The following is a 22861-nucleotide window of genomic DNA, read 5'->3' as shown; positions in this document are numbered from 1 at the left end:
CTGACATCATTATATTTGATGCTTCCTGTCCTGGGGGCACTAGAACATTGCCTATCGAAAGCCAAGTGTGTTATCACGTGCCTGGAATCCTAGCATTTGGGAAATGGAGGCAGGAGGATCAATACTATCTATCCTCAGCTACACAGTGAAATTGAGGCCATTAGGCCAGGGCTAGTAAGATGGTTCAGTGGATAAAGGCATTTGCCATGAGTGAGTGAATAGATAAATGAATGTTTAAATGTTTTCTATAATTTGAGGCCAGCCTAGATTTTACAAATCCTGGCCTTTAAAAGGGTGGGGACTGTGTAAGACTAAATTCTTTGAGACACCTGCATCTTATCCCCTTTATGTCATCATACAGTTGAATAAATAGGATTTGTTCTCCTACAGGTTTTTTTAGAATACATTCAGCCCAAGGACCCTAGCAATGGGCAGATGTATCAGAAGACATTGCTGGGAGTCATTCTGAATATCTCCTGCCTGTTAAAGACTCCGGGTGTGGTAGAGAATCATGGCTTCTTCCTGAATCCGTCCCGTTCCAGTCCTCAGGAGATCAAAGTACAGGAGGCCAACATCCATCAGGTGGAACTACTTCCCAGGGTGTCACAGCCCCTGATCTGAGATGACCAAGGAACTGTGTAGGGATAAGGCTGTTTCAGCCTGTTTAGGAAAGCTAATTGATCTGGTTGGCTTTTGTCATAATAACATAACAAAATTGCCCCCTTATTGAGGGGATGGGGAGGCACATGCTTGTAATCCTAGCTCCTAAGAAATAAGAGTCAGGGGATCAGGAGTTGAGAGTCATCCTGAGCTACTCTGCCAGTACTAGGCAAACCTGCACTATAGAAAAAATAAAGGAAGGGGCAGGGCGGTGGCAGCACACATCTTTAATCCCAGCACTTGGGGGGCAGAGGCAAGCAGACCTCTGAGTTCAAGGACAATCAGGGCTATACAGAGAAACCCTGTCTCAAAAAAAAAAAAAAAAAAAAACATAAAAGGGAAGGCAGCAAAGAAATCACCTTTGACACACACTTATAATCTCAGCAGACAAAGACAGAGGCAGAGGCAGGCTTGGTCTACATAGTGAGTTCCATGACATGTGGTGAGAACTGCCCCGTGTGCCCTTCTACCCAAATCTTCCCTGTCCTCCTCTCTATGTGTAGGCGTCTTAACAGAATTTAGCAGAAGTCTGACAGCGAGGCATTAGATGGCTAAACAGGGCTCAGTTAATGTCTCGTTTACTGTTAGGTCATGGCAGTGCTGTCAAGCAGGTGTTTAGCAGACTACAATGGCCAAACCAACTGCCCTGGGTGTTTGTTTGTTTCTTGTAAAGATTTACTGGGAACAATGGATCAGTGAGTAAAGATCTTGTCATCTAGTCTGATGACTGGAGTCTGTTCCCCAGGGCCCATATAGCACACAGAATCGCTCCTATGCATGCTCATACATGCTTCCTAGCATGCCATTCCCACATACTAAGTACAGTGACATTAAATAAATGTAGTGTGAAATTAAAACACTTATTAACTGTAGCCATGTCTGCCTTATTTATGGCTTAGTGTCATACTACACTAAGAGTATGTAGAGTTGAGTAATGCCATGAAAACCATTTGAAAACAGATCCCAAGGACTTATCACCTAACACTATCAATAAAAAGCCCTACTGTGAAACCTATTACATTCTGTGCAGTTGGCAGCTGACCAGGAAAAGGCTCCTAAGTACCCAGTAACACATAAATATACATTATATATGAATAAATATGTATCAGAATCAGGGAATAAGGTACAAAATGAGTAAAGGGAAAGATTAAGATTAGCATTTAAGCACTTGTATTTGCTGGGGCTTAGGAGTCAAAAAAGAAAATACCAGGATTGTGAAATTGGAATGTTCTGTGGTTGTGTTTTCTGGCTAAACAGTTCATGGCTCAGTTCCATGAAAAGATCTACCAGATGCTGAAGAACTTGCTCCAGCTCTCTCCAGAAACCAAGCACTGTATCTTGTTCTGGCTTGGAAACTGTTTGCATGCAAATGCAGGCCGCACCAAGATCTGGGCCAATCAGATGCCCGAAATCTTCTTCCAAATGTATGCCTCGGATGCCTTCTTTCTGAATCTGGGTGCTGCTCTCCTAAAGCTGTGCCAGCCATTCTGCAAACCCAGATCTTCTCGGCTCCTCACCTTTAACCCCACGTACTGTGTTCTCAAGGACTTGAATGATGAAGAACGAAAAATTAAAAGTGTACATATGAGAGGTAGGTAGGGAACTGGACTCTTTAAAACAGTGAGTGTGTGTCTCACCTCTGAGGCATTAGCTCCCTTAGCCTTTGAGAAAATGCCCCTTGTTCAAAACAGATGAGAACAAGTTAAACGATTTAAACATGGATTTATGGAAAACAGCACCTGTTACCTTTGATGTTAGGCCTTGGTGAGACCTTCTGTCTGACTCTGTCAACCTTGGATACTCATTCCCTCGTGCTTTATAAAATGCAGTCGCACAGTTGCTATCCTTGAACTTAGAGGTTCCAGAAGAGTAGGTTAACAGGTAGGTTAACACAGTGGGAACAGCACAGGAAGGGGTGAACGACACTGCAGAAGCTGGTGTCTTCATGTCTTAACAGACAAGTCAGAGTCTACCAGGCAAAGGAGCAGGAATGTCAGACTAACTGATGTAGAAGTGACAGCCTGTGAAAGCAGCAGCAAGCGCTTACCTGAGAGGCAGAGGCAGGGGATTTTTGAGTTTGTGGCTGTCTAGGAAAAAAAATGTATGGAAACAATTTATTGAGGAATAGTGAGAAGTCCCATGTGGTGAGAGCCGGGGCGAGAGGATGTAGAGTGTGGGTGAGAAGAGCGAAAACTGGCACCAGATTGGAGAAAACTTGGTTATAGAAGAGAGAAAAGGAATCGCCCTGATCTGTCACTCAGAATGAATCTCTCATTCATTTTTCACCAATTTCCTTCAGAGTTTTTGGGTTTTTTTTTTTTTTAAGCCTCCTATAAATTAGAAAAACTAGTATCTGCACAAAAATAACTTAAACACTGAGAAGCATAGAACAAGTAGAAATGGCCAAGTAGTGGTGGGTGACCATGCCTGTAATTCCAGCAGTCAGGTGACAGAGGCAGGTGGATCTTTGTGAGTTCCAGGCCAGCCTAGTTTACAGAGCAAGTTCAGGAAAGCCAGAGCTACACAGAGAAACCCTGTTTCAAACCAATGAATGAACGAATGAATGGAAATAGCCCATTGCTTACCACTTGGAAACTCTACAGCATCATCACTCATTTTAGTTTTTGCTGATTTTATTGTTTCAGCAAAAGAGATTTAGCTGTTTCTGTAGATAGCAGGAGACCAGAAAGTGTTTTTAGACAAGGTAGTGGTTGGAGATGTGTTGTGAAGAATGTCACTGTAGCAATGTGGACGCTGAGGGGGAGTGAAGCCCAAGACCAGTGTTTGTTGAGAGCGGTCTGTCACCATTCCTTTCGCTTCTTCGAGGTTTGGACAAGGAGACCTGTCTGATCCCAGCTGTGCAGGAGCCAACGTTCCCCCAGAGCTACAACCTCGTGACGGAGAACCTGGCCCTGACAGAGTACACCTTGTACTTGGGATTTCACAGGTAACGCCTTTGATGTCGTTGGAAAAGAACTGTTGGTCCAGTTAGTTGTGTCGACGTCTCAAAGGTGGGCAGTGAGTCTCAAGAGCCCTGTTAGGATGGCACAGGGAAAGCCACATGCTCTGGTTTACGTTTATGAGAGTCCACTTTATACAGATTGCTTACAGTTTTGTTTTGGGTTTTTTTTTTTTATTTCTCTTTAAAATTAACATTGTGATAATATTTTTCTCCACAGTTTGCCAACTTTTCAATCCTTACCTTTTTGTTGTTATCTAGGAAAACCTTATTACTTCCATTTTACATTTCACTCTCTACCCTTGAATTCTTATTACTTCTGATGCCCAAAGACCAGAGACAAAACTTACAGACATTGAGAAAACTGATTCCAGACAGACCAGTATGAACACAGAGGAGCTATGGTCCTGAGAGGAAGGGTTCTCAAGACAGGAAGGCTGAGAGCTTGTGTGGACGCTCCAGAAGGGTCCATTTCTAGCAAAGTAGCCACATGTCACTCTACAGTTTTTCCCCTATTTACCTGAGAATGATTTCTAACATAGGAGGGAAATAACTCACTCATACATCTCATCTATAGAAAGAGTATTATAAATACTGATTTTTTTTTTAATTGGTGGGGACAGGGCACACATGCTCATGTGTAATGTAGAAACCAGAGATCCGTGTCAGGTGGCTTTCTCAGATGCTCCCTTACCATACCTTTTGAGAAAGGGTCTTTGGCTGAACCTTCAGCAAGACTCCAGGGATCCTCCCGTTTCTATGTCTCCAGCATTAGGACCACAAGCGCACACCAGCATACTCATCTTTTACATGGGTGCTGAGGATCTAAACGCAGGTCCCCTTGCTTGCACATGCAAGCAGTTTATCAGTTGAGCCATCTCCCCAAACCCAGGAATACTGATTGTTTGTTTTTGAGATAGGATTTCTCTGTGTAGCCCTGGCTATCCTGGAACTCACTCTGTAGACCAGACTAGCCTCAGATCTACCTGCCTCTGCCTCTGCCTCTTGAGTGCTGAGATTAAAGGTGTGTATCACATATCTGGCCTAGAATACTGATTTTTTAATTTCTTCTCAGGATACTTAAATTAATGTAAGTTTTTTAACTCCTCCAGCAGAAAATTACTGGGGAGAAAAATGAAAATATATCTTCATTAGACAGTGTTTCTGACCTGTTGTTGACATTTTAAATGTGGTAACAGAAGTTCAGCATGTGCTTGACCTGCTCAACAATCTAAATTCAGACAGAGATGCCTGGCATCTAGTTTCCCAGTCAGTCACCCTAGTAGCTGTCCAAGGAAGTGATTTAGTATTAGTAGTGTAGAATCAGTTATCAGTAGCTTTTAGTTCCAGGTCTTCCTTTCAATATTCAAGTGGACTTTTGAGAGGAATAATTATCTTATTCTTAAGAGGGCTGGAAGCTGCTCTTAGGTTGTGTACTGCTTTGGGTGTGGTTGGTAAAGTCAAGCCTTTTTCACCTGCTTAGTTATCTCACTGCAGAGACCATCCTCTGACCCCACCTGCGTGCTCTAAAGCTCATACTGGGCTGCTCATACTCTGCCTCATTAAAGTGACTGTTTTCCATAATAACCATGCTCTCTGCACCCAGCTCATGGTAGAGGCTTCTAATGCTCCATAATTAGCTTCAGGTTTGTTGTGCACATGGTAATATTTTCTGAGAGCAGTGCATCTTGCTTCTGTCCAGTCGGTTACTTTTGTGAGTGCCTTCTGTGTCATTGACCCTGCCACTTTCTACAATCATAGAACACTAGAAAAACAAACAAGAATTTGCTTTTCAGTATAATCTAGACTACACTGCCCCCACATGGGCCTCCCTGACCTAGTCTCTTCTGCTTTCTTGGGGGCAGGTTGCATGATCAGATGGTAAAAATCAACCAAAATCTGCATCGGCTGCAGGTTGCCTGGCGGGATGCTCAGCAGAGTTCTAGCCCTGCTGCTGACAATCTCCGTGAGCAGTTTGAACGCCTGATGACCATCTATCTCTCTACCAAGACTGCTATGACTGAACCCCAGATGCTGCAGAACTGCCTGAATCTGCAGGTCTCCATGGCTGTTCTGCTGGTTCAACTGGCCATAGGCAATGAGGGCTCACAGCCAATAGAGCTAAGTTTTCCTTTGCCAGATGGCTACAGCTCTTTGGCTTATGTGCCAGGTAAGCAGCCTGTCTCTTGGGAACATTCTATTTATAGCCACCCAAGTGGGTCACCTTGGAAGCTTAATCCTCAAAATACCCTTCCTTAGTTATCATCCCATTGTTACTAGAGAAAACTACTCAAACTTACAAGAGTCTCCTGGCCAAAGCATGGGGGCCTCATCAGTTCCCTCTCCAGCTTTGTGTCTCTGATCCTGGGACTGTCAGAACAGCCTGCAAAAGATGAACTGCAGTCAGGGTTTTCACAGCTCTTAGCTTCTGCCATTAATCCTATTTGTCTTTCAAAGTATTCAACTGTCTGTCTAACTCTCCCTGAGGTTTTTTTAGGGGAAAAAAAATCTTGTCTTACTAATTCAGGAGGGAGATTGTATTTATGTATGTCAGTGATGTGTCATTGATGTTTACTAAGCAGATTAAATGTTCTTGAACACTGTCCTGGTCTCATATTGCTATGTAACAAGTTACTCCCCAAATATAGCAGCTTAAAGCAGCCAACCTTATCTCACACGCCCCTCTGCATCAGAAGTACAGGCTGGGCTGTGACTCTGGCTCAGAGTGCTAAGGATGCTATGGTCAGGCTGTCAGTCAGAGCCATGGACTCTGAGGACTCACCAAGGGCTAGAGGATCCACTTCCAAGCCCGGTCGGCTGGTTGTCATCAGGTGTCAGCTGCTTGCCAACAGCCTCACACATCTCAGTGCCACTCATGATGTGGCAGCACAGTGACCAAAATGGAAGCTGCAAACTCTGAACTAACCTTGAAAACACGTACTGTACTGCACACATCCCATATGTCCTAGTCTAGTGTAATGATGATGTCCTTTGCTGCATGTGGCAGGGGATTTCCTGGTCTAGAGTACTGCAGAAAGGGACTTTGCAAAGGTCTGAGTGCCAAAGGGGAGAGTGGTTAGAGGACCATCCTGGAGCTTCCTTCTGCAGTCACCTCGAGTACCTGGCCACACCCAAAAGGTGGCTCAAACTGTGGCCAACCTTTGGGAGCACGAAGTGCCAGGGTTAATAGTTCTTTGTGTCACTGCTCTTCATGCATTTTACTCAGATTAGAACAAAGCTTTATACACACTTAGGAGATCCTACAGTTACTAACTCATCCCCATTCCTGGTATATAAAAGCCTTGGACTTTTTAAACCTTTATTAATTTATGTGAAGGAGATACTGGGATGTTGTTTGGGACCAATGAGCAGATGTTTGGCTAATTCCAGTGAATCTTTTTTCAGAATTTTTTGCAGATAACCTGGGTGATTTCCTCATTTTTCTCCGGCGCTTTGCTGAGGACATTTTGGAGACGTCAGCAGATTCTCTGGAGCATGTGCTTCATTTTATCACCATTTTCACTGGAAGCATAGAAAGGTGATGTGCTGGATGCTTGCCCCAGTCACTGGCTAGAGCCACAAAACATTCTGCCTGCTGGGGTGAGGTTTAGTAAGCAGAGGACTTTGCCCACAGAGAATTTGAGCCTGCATATAAGGTACCTAATAGGATTCTATTGCTTGTCCCTGGTCAAAATAATTAACCAGAATACCTGCAGCTGGACCAGTGGCAGATAGATGCTAAACTCTTACTAATTATGTCAATCAAAGCCTCTTCCTGCCACTTGAGTTGGAGAAGCAGTAAGCCAGCCTGGCTCGATGTTTCATCTAGCCTGATGTTTTACTATGTCTACTGTGTACTATGGTTTTAGAATTGCCTCATTGACTTTTTGGGGGAGATGAGTTGGAGGGTGTTATGTGTGTGGACTAAAGGAAATAATTGTTATGCACAAAAGGGCACATTTGCTGCAAAATAAAAAGAGAAGTCCACCATTCCTCAAGATGTATCAATGAGAAATATATAGAAGCTGACCCTTTACTGAGCTGAGCAGACCTAGAGGGAATTTGACCATAAGCCAAAAAGCATTGATTAGACTCATAGGACAGGGATTGTGGATCTATAAGAAAATTATAACCTAATTATTTGCACTCAGAAAGCTTGGGAAAGCAAGTTTATTCAAAATGAGCCTGTCAGAGAAGAGTGCATAGTAAACTGTGCATTGTTACAGAGAAGAAAAGTGAATGTCCTAAGCATTACATGGAAACTAAAGTTTCCCTCATACATGCTTAGCTGTCCTCTCAAGAGCTGAGCAGGAAGGCATGATAGTGTACATCTATAATCCCAGCACTCAGGAGGCAGAGACAGCAAGAATGCTGCAGGCTCAAGGCCAGCCTGGTCTCCATAGGGAGTTCCAGACAAGCTAGGACTATGCAATAAAACTATCCCGAAACATGTTACATGGTATCTCCTGCACCAGAGTACTGACAAACTTGGAGCAGGTGTGCCTTCTATGTCTGATAATGCTGTCGTACATACCGCTCCTCGTGTAAAATAGTCACATCGGGAGTTAGTTTTTTCTGCTCATCGTGCTCTCTGCCCTCTGCAGAATGAAGAATCCCCACCTGAGGGCCAAACTAGCAGAGGTGTTAGAAGCAGTGATGCCTCATCTGGACCAGACCTCAAGCCCCTTGGTGTCCAGTGTGTTCCACCGGAAACGTGTGTTCTGCAACTTTCCATATGCTCCCCAACTTTCAGAAGCCTTGATCAAGGTGTTTGTGGATATCGAATTTACAGGTAAAGAAGTCACATGGTCAGCCCTAGAGCTGAGAACTAAGAGTTTCACAGTTTAATCACAGAATCACAGAAATGTCAACCAGCATTACTTGAATACTTGCTGTGTGCCAAGCTTAATGCTGGGCGCTTTATTTTTACTGTGTTGTTAACTTGTTTATCCGAAAAGTTTATTTACATTGTTCTCATTTTATAGGTGAGAATATAAATGCTAAAAGTGTTTTAATTGTTTGTACATATCATACACCTAAAAGTGCTAAAACCAAACTCTGTCTCACAAAAAACAAACAACAACCAGAACAATAAAACCCCACCTGCATACACCTGCAAGCAAGGCAGCCAGGGGACCTGAGACTGAGCCTTAAAATCCAAGTTTCCAAAAGCCAGGCGCAGCAACGTCCACTCCTAATTCAGTTCTAAGGAGGCAGAGACGAGATGCCTGGGACTCAGTGGTCATCCAGTCTGGGCAAATCCTTGAGTTCTGAGTTAATCAGACTGTCTCAAAAAATCAGAGTGGTGGTGGAAGCAGAAGCAGGGGGATCCTAGTGGGTTTGAGGCCAGCGTGGTCTATCAAGTGAGTTCCAGGACAACCAGGGCTACACAGAGAAACCCTGTCTCAAACAACAAAAAGGAGAGTAGTTGAGGAACAAGCGTGGTGTAGACTTTTAGCCTCCACATGTGCATGTGCAAACCCAAACCCACACGTATGGACACACACACAAACATGTATGCACACATACTCATAACACAGAAATATATATATCAAGAAAAAATTAAAGAGGACCAGTGGACAGCATTGTCACTCTCCAGTCCTCCTCACCTGAGTTTCAATTAGGCAGAGCTTTGTCTGAACTAGTAGTCAAGACATGTTAAGCATCTGCATAAGAGTCTTTTTAAAGGGGATTTCTGCCATTTGGTAACATGTACAATTAGCATTTAAAGAGGCATTTAACATTTTATTAGCTAAACTGTTCACATTTGTTTTATGCCTTTGTCTCTTACTTACATCTGGGTCTCAATTTCTCACATATAAAATGAGTCAGAATGATGATTCACTGACATAGTATGTGTGAACCTCCCCCTGAGGAGCTGCCCAGCAGTCACCGTGTGATCTCACCGTGTGGCCATATAGCCAGAGACCTGTAATGGATTACATTCCATTAATGTGAAAGTGAAGGTTGGAAAGGCTTGGTCAGCCAAGCAGAGTGATGCATACCTGTGTAATCTTAACACCTGGGAGGCAGAGGCAGAATGGCTTAATTGGGGACTAGAGTCCTAGAGTCTGGTGTGGCACACAACTCTAATCCCCATACTCAAGAGGCAGATGTATGTGAAGCTCTGTGACAGCCTAGTTTATACAGTAAGTTCCAGGACAGCCAGGGTTACATAGAGACCTTTCTCAAAACAAAACACCAAAAAGAAAAGGAAGGAAGGGAGAGAGAAAGGAGAGATAGATAGATACTCAGATACAGAAGTATATATTCTTGGCTTTTTTTTTTTTTTTTCCTTAACAGTTTGGTCCTGAATCCTTACTAAGTAAGCTGTCCTTTAGAGCTGTTTCCCTCTTGTTTGTCAAGCAAACAAATACTTGGCCTAATCCTAGGCCTTAGAAATTGCTAGAGAAAGCTGGGCATGGTGGCACACACCTTTAATCACAACACTAGGCACACTTCTCTGAACTTAAAGCCAGCCTGGCCTACATGAGTTCCAGGAGAACCAAGGATGCACAGAGACACCTTGTCTTGGGAAGGATTTGGGTGGGGATTCCTAGCAAAGGCTGGGGATGTCGTTCAATCATAGTATGTTTATCCAACATATAATATAAGACTTATATTTTGTGTGTTATGCATATTTTAATAGAATATCTTTATTCTTTAACAATTTCATGCATTGTAAAGAATGTTCGATCATATCCACACCTACCCAACTCCTCCTTCCTACTTCCTTTGAAACTTCCCAACATGTTCCCTTTCCCTTCCCCCATTCACATCTGCTCCTTCTTTTGCCCGTATCCACTGAATCTAGTTGGTGCTGCCTGGAATGTTGTCTGGTCTAATTACATGATCACATGCAGGCAATTATAGCTACAGCCTAGGCAGTTATATCCCCAGCACCCCAAGGAGCATGGGCTGTAGAAACTCCTAGGGAAGATTTTGGCCATAGCCTTGACATCCAGAGTAAAGAAAGTGCACACACAAAAGATCCTGCTCATTCTCTGTCAGACCACCCCAGCTGATTTCTCATTCTTGCCTTACTTTAGGGGACCCCCATCAATTTGAACAGAAGTTTAATTACCGCCGCCCTATGTATCCCATCCTAAGATACATGTGGGGGACAGATTGCTATCGGGAGAGCATTAAGGTAAGAGAGGTTTTCGTGGTACTATTTGCTTCGGGCCAGCCTCAGTACTGTTGATAAGTGATTTGGCACTAAAATATCTTCTTCTTGGGCTGGGACCTAACAGGACTTGGCTGACTACGCCTCTAAGAATTTAGAAGCTATGAATCCCCCACTGTTCCTCCGATTTCTTAACCTGTTAATGAATGATGCTATCTTCCTTTTGGATGAAGCCATACAGGTAAAAAAGGAAATATTGTGTGTTCTATACCATTTACAGTGATCTCAACGAAAAAGGCTTCAAATCAACATTGGTGGTGGTGGGGTGGAGGTGGAGGTAGTGCTTGTTATGTTTTGTTTGGGGCTTTTTGTTTGTTTGTTTTTGGTGTATATGTGTTTAGATAAGTTCTCTCTCACTCTTTATCTCAAGCTGACCTCAAACCCATAGGAACCATTTCACCTTAGCCTCCCAGAATCTTAGGGTTGCAGACATGAATCACTACAACTGGCAGAATATATTGTTTTGACCTTTTAATTGTAATAGCGTAATCCTTGCTCTAGAACATTCTTGCACACCACAAGCGTATAAATGTTATAATTGTGTGCCCAGCACTTTCTACACAGCTTTCTAGGTTTATCATTTCACTAGATGAAGGGTCATTGTTGGACTTGGGTGGTTCTTTGGATGAGAATTTTTAAAATGGTCTTGGAGCTAGAGAGACAACTTAGAGGTTAAGAGTACTTATGACTTTTGCAGAGGACCTGGGTTCAGTGCCCAGTGCCCAGCTCACAAACGCCTGGAACTGCAGTTCTAACAGCATCTTCTGACTTAAGTATGATAAAGCCAAAATAAGGTGTACCAACAGTACCAAAAAAATCATAGGATCTTAATTTTGGTCAGTGACTATGTTAAGACACAGTACCTGAGAAAAACCACCTAAAGAAGGAAGGATTGTTTCAGCTCCAAGTTACAGAGGTTTCCGTCCAAGCTTAGCTGTGTGCTCTGCTGAGCCTGCAGCAGGGCAGGAGCTCAGAGTGACTAGGCGGTGGTCCTCAGGAAGATGATGCAGGCTAGTTTGAAGGTAGCCTACCATACAGTCAGGAGCTCTGGTTGATAACCCACTAAGTAATTTGTGCTTGCTTTGTGCCTCTTGTTCTTCTCATCATCCTGCACTCTGAAACTTAACATAGGTTCTCTGAGGAAAAGTGAACAAAGGACAGTGTGATTCGGGGTATGAAGTAGATGGTATTCTCTTAAGATAGCTTAACTCCTTATTTACTGCAACAGGAGGAATGGTGAGAGGTGAGGGTTTTAAGTTAATTATTCCCTCTGACTATCGGGTGTATTTATAGAACTTTAGTTTTGAGCCTTTTGTGTGTTTTATGTTTTAGGAAGGACTCCCTTTTCAAATCATCCTGTTTTAGCTTGACTTCCATCCACTGCTTCACTGATCTTGCTTTCCATCTCCAGATATGCTCCTAGCTCTGGGCACTTATCTAGCGCTTTACTCAAACAGAGACAAATCTATATGAGGACACTATTTTTATCTTTCCAAAAGTCCCTTAAAATGTAATTTTACTTTGTGTGTGTTCACTTGCTACCATGTGCAGGTGGAGGTCAGAGGACAATTTATAGGAGTCTGTTTTCTCCTTTCACCATGAGGGCTCTGGGGATCAAACGCAGGTCATCAGTTTTGGTAGCAAGTACCTTAACCCACTGAACCTTCATGCTGCTTCCCCGAAGTTCTTATGCCTCAGCCCTGCATTGACAAAGGCTTCATATGGCTTTGCTGACTGGGCTTGTTTTTTAGGATTTTTGAGTGTTTTGTTTCCATGTATGTAACTACACTACATGCATGCAGGTGCTTGAAGAGGCTAAAAGAATTTGTTGTATTTCTTGGAACTAGAGTTGCAGGTTTTTGTGAGCTCCCATGTGCAAGAACAAGAGCAAGTGCTCTCCAGCTCTGGATATTTGTGTGTGTGTGTGTGTGTGTGTGTGTGTGTGTGTGTGTGTGTGTGTTGTATGGTATTGCTTTGTTTGAATTCTATAAGTGTACATAATGCCTATGAAGGTCAGTAGAGGATATTCAGTCCCTCAGAACTGGATTTAACAGGTGGTTGTGAACCACAATGCTGATTCTTGTAGAGCAACCCTGATCCTCTACAAGAGCAGCAAGAGCCTATAACCATTGAACCTCTTTTCCACACCCTGATGACTGGATTTTAATTAAGCCCTCTTAAATGTCATGGCCCTTCATTGCATTTCTCTTTTCTGGTGTATCTGTAGTATTTGAGCAAGATAAAGATTCAGCAGATTGAGAAAGACCGAGGAGAATGGGAGAGTCTGACACCAGAAGCCCGCCGAGAGAAAGAGGCAGGTCTGCAGATGTTTGGGCAGCTGGCACGTTTCCATAATATCATGTCTAATGAAACAATTGGTACCCTTTCCTTCCTGACATCAGGTAAGAACATGAGGGTATGCTGTCCCCAAAAATGTAGAAATCAAGGTCTGTTTAACTGAGGGATCAGCCCAGCTCAAAAATAAGAGTTTAGGATGTGGGACAAGGGCTGCAGCTCAGTCAGTAGAGTGTTTCCCTCTCCTACTCGAAAGCCTTCATGGTGGCACACACCTGTAATCCCAGCATTCCAGAGACTGAGGCAGGAAGATCAGAAGTTCTAGGTCAACCTCATCTACATATAAGTTCCAGGACACCTTGGGATGCGTAAGACCCTGTCCAAAAGAAATTTGGACTCTGGTGATTATAACTTCTATATCTGAGACTGAAACAAATCAGAGAAACTTCAAAAAGAATGATGGTGCTCATTAATGACATGCCAAAAAAAATAAACTGGTTTCCTGAAGGAGCTGGGCGTATAGCTTAGTGTTAGAACACATGCATAGCATATGCAAAGCCAAGTACAATCCCTACTACCAAAAAACTCTGTGAGGACCAGTTAGCCATTAACCTGTGTGTGGGCCATGTAAACTGTACATTATGCATGTTTATATATGTATGTATGTATTAATCTGGAAAATGTCTCCCTCCTGCTTAAATGAAGTAGACTTCAAAATGACACTCATTCCCACTCTCATTAGAGCAGCACTGCCCTGTCCAGTAACCACTTGCTACATGTGACTATCAAGCATTTACAATATGCGTAGTAGAATTAAAGGCTGCTATATATTTAAAATCCATACTGTAAGATGTGTGTGTATGTGTGTTATAAAATCATAAATCCAAGCATGGTGTGACATCCTTTTGGGAGATGAAGACAGAAGGACTCTGAGTCCCAGACTAGCCTGAGCTACATAGTTATAATATGTGGCAAATAATAACAGATGAGGGGGGACGGAGATAAATAATTTGCATTTAATGAATAAATCTAGCGTGACAGAGCAGCCAGAGAGCAGGAGTGAAAAGGAACCATCTAATGAGAAATGCAGAAATCAACTTTTAAAGCTCTTTTAGAAACTATCAGTTCAGAGAAATCAGAAAGAACAAAAGTCACAAATGACAGAAAAGACATTTTAAATATTAAAAATGTGACTTTAAAACTTTAAATATTTAATGAAAGGGTTTAAAAAAAAATCCATTGAAGGAACACTGTCATTGAAGTGGGGCAGGAAAAAATGAGATAGAAAGTGAAGAGGGGCAGGAAGGAGGTGTGGGATGTGGGACAGTCAGGGTGGGCTAGGAGGGAATAAAATCCAGAGTGTAAAAAGAAATAAATAGAAAGTAGGAGAGAAAGTATAAGATGAAAATGAAGTTTCCAATACAAGTCAAATGTGGGACTCATAGGTAAAGGCCTTGGCCATCAAGTCCAACAACCTCCCTTTGATCCCTGGATAAAAGTGATAGGAGAGAACCAACTCCCACAGTTGCCCTCTGACCCACACACGCTTGCTGTGATACATGTAGGTGCACACAAAAATGTAGTTTTAAATTTTGACAGTGTTTGTGTCTGGGTAGTAGCTTTTCTTTCCTTTCGTTTATTTGGTTTTGGTTTTTGCTTCTCTATTTTTTTTTTCACTGAAAATATATTATGCAATTTAAAATCCTCAAAGGTCTCCAATAAAATTAGATGTAAGGAGAAAATTACGGATGGTTGAGTTTTGAGACTTTGGCTTTTCTCCAGAGATCAAGTCACTGTTTGTGCACCCGTTCCTGGCCGAGCGCATCATCTCCATGCTGAACTACTTCCTGCAGCACCTTGTTGGCCCCAAGATGGGTGCTCTCAAAGTCAAGGACTTCAGCGAATTTGACTTCAAGCCTCAGCAGCTTGTATCAGACATCTGCACGATCTACTTAAATCTTGGGTATTTGAGATTGGCGTTGGGCAAGCCATGGGGGTGCTAATATTTTGATAGCAGAATGGCTGGTGAGCTATTGAGTGGAAATAGTGGGGAAAAGCAGGCTTGTTTCTAGCTGATAGATTAGGACTCCTCCATGGTTTAAATAGGATATTTTACCTGGGCTACTGGATGTTATTCAGGATTTCCAACATTCTGCCTTGATCTATGCAAGGATAAACATTATTGGTTATACTACTTTTGTGAAAATATTTTATGGCCATGGAATAGCTTAATAGCTAGCCAGATCTACAGAATCAGTTTCAAGGACAGCCAGAGCTACATGGAGAAACCTGTCTTAAAACAAAAACAAACAAAACCAACAGAGGAAGAAGAAAGAAAGTTAGATGGCTCAGTAGTAAAATGCTTGCCACATAGACAAGGTCTGCGTTCAGATCCTTAGAACCTACCTAAAAAGCTGCATATGGAAGCATGCACTGTAATCCCAGTACTGGGACAGCAAAATCCAGGAAGATTTCTGAAGGGTACTGGCCATTCAGCCTAACAAAACTGATGAATTCTAGGACCAGTGAGAGACCACATCTCAAAAACAGTCTGGAGAGTAATTGAGGAAGACACCCAGCATTGACCTCTGCCCTTCACATACATACAAATACACTTATGCATGCACATTATATACACACACACATATCACACACAGATACACATACACACAAGATAAAATGCCTTTCTGGTTGAAAAGCACATCAGTGGCTTGGAAGTGCTGGGATGATTGTCTAGAGCCTGTCTGCTAGCTTTCTCTCTCTTCTCTCTCTCTCTCTCTCTCTCTCTCTCTCTCTCTCTCTCTCTCTCTCTCTCTCTCTCTCTCTCTCTCTCTCCACATTGACTTGTGCTCTGATGCTCAGTTTCCTTCTAACTCTGACCTTTCAGGGATGAGGAGAATTTCTGTGCCACTGTGCCCAAGGACGGACGTTCCTATTCTCCTACTCTCTTTGCACAGACAGTCCGAGTCCTGAAGAAAATCAATAAGCCCGGGAATATGATCGTGGCTTTCAGTAACTTGGCAGAGAGAATCAAGGTGAGGAAGAGGACAACTTGTTTTCTCACATATTCAGTAAGAAACTCCACGCTGCTGCTTTTGCCCTAGTTCCAGGAGGAAAGGGGTGCTGCCTAGAGGAATTAGAAACACACTTCCTCCTAGTCAGGCAATGACTGGAGCAGCCATTTTACTAAATGTCACCCCTGCCCAGGAAGAATAAGGGCAGAAATTGAAGATATTTCTACCAGGTGAAAAGAATGTGCATTTGTGAAGTCTTTATTTAGACTATTTATGTCCCAGTGTTATGAAAGATTTGAAAACCTAGTGTTGATGCAAAAGAGCTTTTTGGACTAAAATTCAGAAGGAAGGGCAAGGCTTGGTGGTACTTGGCCATAACCTAGCGCTCATCTAACTGAGGCAAGAGGATTCCAAGTTCAAGGCTACCTTAGGCAACATGAATTTCTAACTCAAAATCAGTAAAAACCGAGCAAAGGTAAGTAGTTGGACAGTGGTAAGACTCCATTAGGAGTGGAGGAAAGGAAAAATATGTGGCATAGACGTCTAATAGAAAACCTTCCAGGCTGGGTAGTAGTGACACATGTTTTTAATCCCAGTTCTTGGGAGGCAGAGGCAGGAAGATCTCTGAGTTCCAGGTCTGCCAGGGATACACAAAGAAACCGGCTCCAAAAACAAACAAAAAAAGGGGGGGGGGAGACCCATACCTTCTTTACAGGTGTCGGTCATTTGTCAGTGAGTTTCTTCTTACAGGATTTCACTGTGTAGCCCTGGCTATCCTGGAACTCACTCTGTAGACCAGGCTGGTTTGACCTCAGAGATCTGCCTGCCTTTGACTCTCAAGTGCTGGTTAAAGGTGTGTGCCACCACCACCCAACTGAATTTTTTTTTTTTCATTGGGCTGGGCTTGATGTTGGCCTATAGCTTTGCCGAATAAAGCCATAAGGAAGTGTTTACCAGAGTCAAATGTCAGAGCACTTTTTAATTTCTGAACCTGCTTATACTAGAAATTGCTTTCGGGCACAGGTTGTGTGAGTGGCTTATTATTATTATTATTCAGCCTCACACCCTCTCCGCTTTTAAATGCCAGAATTCACACCAGAAAGTTTAAAAACATCCCCTTCAGCCATGACTCCTAGCAGCTGAACTCTGAAATGTGATCTTGGGCTTGTCTTTGAAAAGACAAAGTGATGTGCATCACTGTGGAGGGTTATTGATGACCAAGATTAAGGTGTAGTAGTTAACTAAGCTGTCTGAGAGCTGCACTGTGAGCTCACTTTAGCTGTGGTCGCCTCAGTCTCTTGCAGACCTCCAACAACAAGAGGAGGAGACATATGCAGATGCCTGTGATGAGTTCCTGGATCCCATCATGAGCACACTGATGTCTGACCCTGTGGTGCTTCCATCTTCCAGAGTCACTGTGGACAGATCCACCATTGCCAGGCATCTACTCAGGTATGCGGGCCCACAGAGCTGCCTCAGGAGCACAGCTGTGGTAGCTTCATATGTCTGCTCTCCCTGAAGCACTCTGCACAGCAGGTTCCCCATGCAGTAGACTCATTAGTGTAGCATTTTGATATCACCTGTTTATGACTTTAAAGATGAAAGAAATAGCTCTTAGCTCTTCCCTTCTTAAGTAATCTTAGCCAGGCATGGTGACAGGAGCCTGGAATTGCACTTAGAAGGCAGAGACAGGAGGATTGCCATAACTTTGAAGTATCATTGTCTACATAGCAAGTTATAGGCAGCCAGAGCTACATAATGAGACCCTATCTCAAAAAACAAAAGAAAATCATTTTATCCACAGTATAAAGTATCTCAACATGAAATATGCTCTAACCTGAACTTATTTTAATTGTAAAAATATCAAACATGGGCTTGAGGTGTTGGGGGGAGAGTAGCTCAGATTTTATACTCCCTTCAGTTACTGCATTTGTATTCGGGTGTGGTAGTTTGTGTACCATAAACTCACCAAGATGAGTGCTGTTTGGACAGTCACCCTGCAGATGTCCAGAGAAAAGACAGGAAAGCAGAGGTAAGTGGAAGCTAGCCAGTGCCCACACAGCCCTCACCTTCACTTTTAGAAGGGTAGTCTGCAGCTTGAGAAAGGGACACTGGTAACTGGAGTTTTATGCTGTGGCCCCTACAGTCAGTTGACTGTTCTTAATGTGTTTGAGCACTGGGCACATGCACATCTGTGCAGTACATGCTTGATGTCTGCAGATGTCAGAAAAAGTCATGGGATCCCCTGCAATTGGAATTGTGGATGATTGTGTCACCATGTGGATGTTGGGAACCAAACCTAGGTCCCCTACAAGAGCAGCGTGTCCTGTCAACTGCTGAGCCAGCTTTGCAGTCCCCAGCTTTGTTACTTATTTATTTTTGAGATAGGGTCATGCTGTGTTAAACAGGCTAGCCTCACACTCCTAAGCTCAAGCAGTCTTATTGCTTCAGCAGTAAGTCGTAACTGACTTAGGACTACCGGTAAACACCAGTACACCCAGCTACCTACCCTGCTCCCATTATTTTTTAAAAGGATTTATTTATTTTTATATTTATATGAATACATTGTAGCTGTCTTCAGACACACCAGAAGAGGGCATCAGATCCCATTATAGATGGCTGTGAGCCACCATGTGGTTGCTGGGAATTGAACTCAGGACCTCTGGAAGAGCAGTCAATGCTCTAAATCGCTGAGCCATCTCTACAGCCCGCTCCCATTTTTTTAAAGACAGGATGTCATGTAGCCCAGACTGTCCTCAAATTCACTCCGTAGCTGAATGACCTTGAACTCATGATCCTCCTGCTTATCAAGCAAGGGCTAGATTATAGACAAGTGCACCACTGCTTGACTTGCCCCCTACCTCTCTCTTTAAAAAGGAGAGAAAGGGACCATGGTGCCTATTTAAAATAGACATAAGCTGACTGAAATGTGAGGAATTTTTTAATATTTAAAAATGAATTATGTTTCATTTGGTATTCTTACACTTTTACCATATGATGCTATGCTGTGATGTCAGTGAGAAGCTTGGTGCTCTTGGGCCTGTCACTCAGTCTTTGAAGTATGACAGGATCTTGTTTTGTTTTGGAATCAGGGTTTCACATAGCCCAGGCTTGAACTTGCCGTGTGGCTGAGGAGGACTCAGCTTTTGATTATCCTGTGTTCCCCTCCTAAGTGCTGTTATCACAGGCATGAACCACCATTCCTGATTTGTATGTTACTGGAGATCCAACTAGATCTTTCTGAATACTGGCTGACTGGATCAACTCAGCGGTTCTGGCCCAAAGTCCTCTCCAAGGAGTACATAATCTGGCTTCTCTCAGCTTCTCACTGAATAGTTCTGCTTAGTCACAAACTAACTCTGACAATATGCTCTGATACTCTGACTCACTCTTATTCTCCGGCTTCTGCTGCCCTGCACTGACCTGCATGAACTAAGGAATGGACTCCACTGCACTGCACTGCCCCAGATCTGCATTCCTCAGGCTCCTGGGATTAAAGGAGTGTCTGCTTTCCAGCCAGATCACACCGGCCTAGAAGGTCTTTGGATGTGATCCTTTGCCAGAGCCCTGTTGCGGGTTTAAAATTTCACTCACTCTGCCACCTGAGCTATGTCCCAACTAGTCTTGGTCTTTCTTTGTTGGTTTTGCTGCAATTTTTAAATTACATTTGTTTATTTGTTCCTTTGTTTGGGATGTGTGTGTGTGTGTGTGTGTGTGTGTAAGTGTGGAGGTAAGGTAGCTTTATAGGAGTTCTCGAACCTTGTAGATTCTAGGGATCAAACTTGGATCTTCAGCCTTGACAGCAAACACCATTACATACTGAGTCATATTGCTAGTCCCAGCTTTGTTTTTTTTTTTTTTTTTTTTTTTTTGGTTTTTTTTTTTTTCCTAGTGCTTGGAATCAAACCTAGAACCTTGTACATGCTGAGCCAGCACTATGTTATTGATCTACACTCTCAGCACTGAACTGTAATCTGCATTTCCTTCTACAGCAGTCAGTTAATTTAATCAAATGTCACTTACAAGGCCTTATCTCTTAATAGTTTATACTGTTCCAAGAATCTGTCACTAAAATTACAAGTAGTGAACCTGGTTTGTTGATGTTCCTGTAGTGCCAACTATATGGGAGATTTACATAGGAAGGTTATTGGTGCCTAGGAATTTTTTCTAATATTTATTTATTTTATTTATATGAGTACGTTGTTGCTTTCTTTAGATATACTAGAAGAGGGCATTGGATCCCATTACAGATGGTTGTGAGCCACCATGTGTTTGCTGGGATTTGAACTCAGAACCTCTGGAAGAGCAGTTGGTGCTCTTAACTGCTGAGTCATCTCTCCAGCCTGGTGCCTAGAAATTTGAAGCCAATTTGGGCAACATAACAAAACCCCATTTCAAAAAGAGGGAAATCCATCACAAATGGTGATTAATGATAACACAGGTGTCTAGGGTTTCTGATTTAGAGAAATCTGAAGGCTGGTGACAAAGATAGCATTTTTAAAGATTTATTTTACTTATGGATTTGAGTATTTTGTCTATGTATGTAGGTATACCATGTGTATGCCTAGTGCTCACAGGGGTTTAAAAAAAACATTGACTCCCCTGTAAACTAGAGTTACAGGTGGTTATGAAACTCCATATAGGTACTAGAAATTGAATCCAGGTTATCAAGAAGAGCATCCAATGCTCTTACTTCTGACCCATCTCTCCCACCCCAAAACCACCACGACCAACATTTAAATGACTGCTGGGAGGTGTTGGCACACATCTTTAATCTTAGCAGTTGGGAGGCAGAAGCAGATGGGTCTCTGTGTTGAAGGCCAGCCTGGTCTACAGAGTGAGTTCCAGGACAGCCAGAGCTACACAGAGAAACGTTGTGAAAACACTGAAAAAAAATAAACAAAACAAAACTCTGAACGAAGTTGGATAAGGTTTATTATGAAGTAGAGACATTTCTTCCCCCTAACCCCAGAGTCACAGTTACAATGCACCATGTCTTGAGTCACAGGGCAAATGGGATGCTCCGCCTTGGATCTTAGAACTTTGAGAAGTAACTCACTTTTCATTCTTTTCTTGTCCTAGTGACCAAACAGATCCTTTTAACCGAAGTCCCCTTACCATGGACCAGATCCGGCCAAACACAGAACTGAAAGAAAAAATCCAACGCTGGCTCGCAGAGAGAAAGCAACAAAAGGAGCAACTGGAATAAATACTGTGAACTGTACACCGTGAACATGCTCCAGGGTGTAAACAGTTGCTTGTGGTTCTCATTCTGGCTCTGATCCTCTCCTTTTCTTTCTTTGTTTTGTTTTGTTGTTTTTTTTTTTTTTGGGGGGGGGGGGGGTTATTTCATTCTTTGTTGTTTAAATCAGAAAATTATTCTTGTGCAAATTATGATAATTACGATTCTTAAGACCTTGTTTCCCTGGCTCACAGGAAATTCTCACCGCATCTTTATAAATCATCACTAATTTTCAGCCTTGGTTTTCCTATTCCTCGTTTCCTTTTCTACCCTAAATTATATTAAGTCCAACAACAAAGATGTCCTGCCATTTTATTCTTTCCCTTTCCAAGTACTGTTCAGACATTTTTTTAGTGAACACTGCTCTTAAGTCTATGATGTCAGCTACATCAGTACAGCTGTAACATCCAAAAACCCTACTGTCCAGTGTATTTACTGGCCCATAAGGTCTGGACATAAGAACCTGGCCTTTCTATATAGCTCTGTAATGTTACAGAGTAACTTTCCAGATAAATGCAAATACCTTAGTGTGTGTAGATTTTTTGGATGAGGGAATCTTACACAACATCTGTATTATCTTGTCACTTAAAGATACCATCACAAAGGATCTCACCACCAAAAAAGTAGCTGTGCTGTCTTTCAGTGAGTGACAGTGGTAAGCGGGACTGCAGTAAAGAAGAAGCTGTTGGGCCCTTTGCTCTTTTGTGCTCCAAGGACTAGGCCTGGTAAAATAGGCAATAAATATTGTATCTATATGAAAATGTAATTTTAGGACAGTGCAGTATATCTAGGTGTGTATGTGTTAAGCACACAGATACTGTGTCCTTTTTTTTTTTTTAAATTGGTCTCATTTAATTGAGTGCCACATCATATTGTGTCTTCCCGAGTAAGATTTATGTAGTATGGTGGCAGTGTTTTCTCACTTGTTCTAGTCAGGTAGACCTGAAAACTATACGATGTACATAGCTAGTGTTTGGGCCATGACCTGGCTTCTACGAGCTGCTTCTCATCTAGCCTTAGTTTATCAATTAACAAAGTAGAGATTGAAGCAAAAGCTTGCCCCCAAGCCATTTTAAATATCTACTTATCTCTGGGTAGTTAATAAGTGGTTCTGCCCCACTTCTCCAACTGTTTTGCTGTAAGAGGCTTCATCCTTTGTGGGATATTTTTATATCAGTATCAATCTCAGCCCAGAGGTGTAAAGGATGAGAAGCTGTGGCTTCTTTTACAAAACATCACTGTTACAAAAGAATATACATATACTAAAGCAGTACGTCAGTATTCCAACAAAAGTTGGGATAAGCAGCCCTTAGTGTATTTTTTTTCTTGTTGGTATCAACTGGAAAAGTTGTGATTAGAGAGAGCATCTCACTCTGGCTATTAAAAGATGTTACCTGTTGTGAACAGGAACGCCTCCAGCATATCTGTAAACGCCAGAAGATTAAGGCTAATTGAGTGTGTCCCTGGGCCTTTAGGTATATGTTGACAGGATTTCTTTTCTTCAG

General features: G+C 42.5%; 1 protein-coding gene across 4 annotated transcripts in view; it reads left to right on the top strand.

The window, feature by feature from the left end:
• Positions 1 to 21452, top strand: part of UBE4A (ubiquitination factor E4A) — a 37281-nt gene extending 15829 nt beyond the window's left edge. For 3 of the 4 annotated variants that reach the window (XM_080930682.1, XM_080930680.1, XM_080930681.1), the window contains 13 exons: positions 391 to 582; positions 1918 to 2251; positions 3487 to 3607; positions 5485 to 5789; positions 7025 to 7157; positions 8224 to 8411; positions 10669 to 10769; positions 10873 to 10986; positions 13033 to 13207; positions 14883 to 15063; positions 15988 to 16135; positions 17409 to 17566; positions 21197 to 21452. In XM_080930682.1, the coding sequence (XP_080786808.1) occupies positions 391 to 582; positions 1918 to 2251; positions 3487 to 3607; positions 5485 to 5789; positions 7025 to 7157; positions 8224 to 8411; positions 10669 to 10769; positions 10873 to 10986; positions 13033 to 13207; positions 14883 to 15063; positions 15988 to 16135; positions 17409 to 17566; positions 21197 to 21323 (2277 nt within the window). In that variant the 3' untranslated portion in view covers positions 21324 to 21452. Of the gene's footprint in view, positions 1 to 390; positions 583 to 1917; positions 2252 to 3486; positions 3608 to 5484; positions 5790 to 7024; positions 7158 to 8223; positions 8412 to 10668; positions 10770 to 10872; positions 10987 to 13032; positions 13208 to 14882; positions 15064 to 15987; positions 16136 to 17408; positions 17567 to 21196 lie in introns of those variants that run through there. The other variant, XM_080930683.1, reaches the window with a different exon arrangement.
• Positions 21453 to 22861: the final 1409 nt, after the last annotated feature.

Source organism: Micromys minutus (genome assembly GCF_963924665.1).
Source record: "Micromys minutus genome assembly, chromosome: 16".
Taxonomy (NCBI): domain Eukaryota; kingdom Metazoa; phylum Chordata; class Mammalia; order Rodentia; family Muridae; genus Micromys; species Micromys minutus.
The sequence above is the reverse complement of the archived record's forward strand: the minus strand, read 5'-3'. Positions and strand labels throughout refer to the sequence as shown.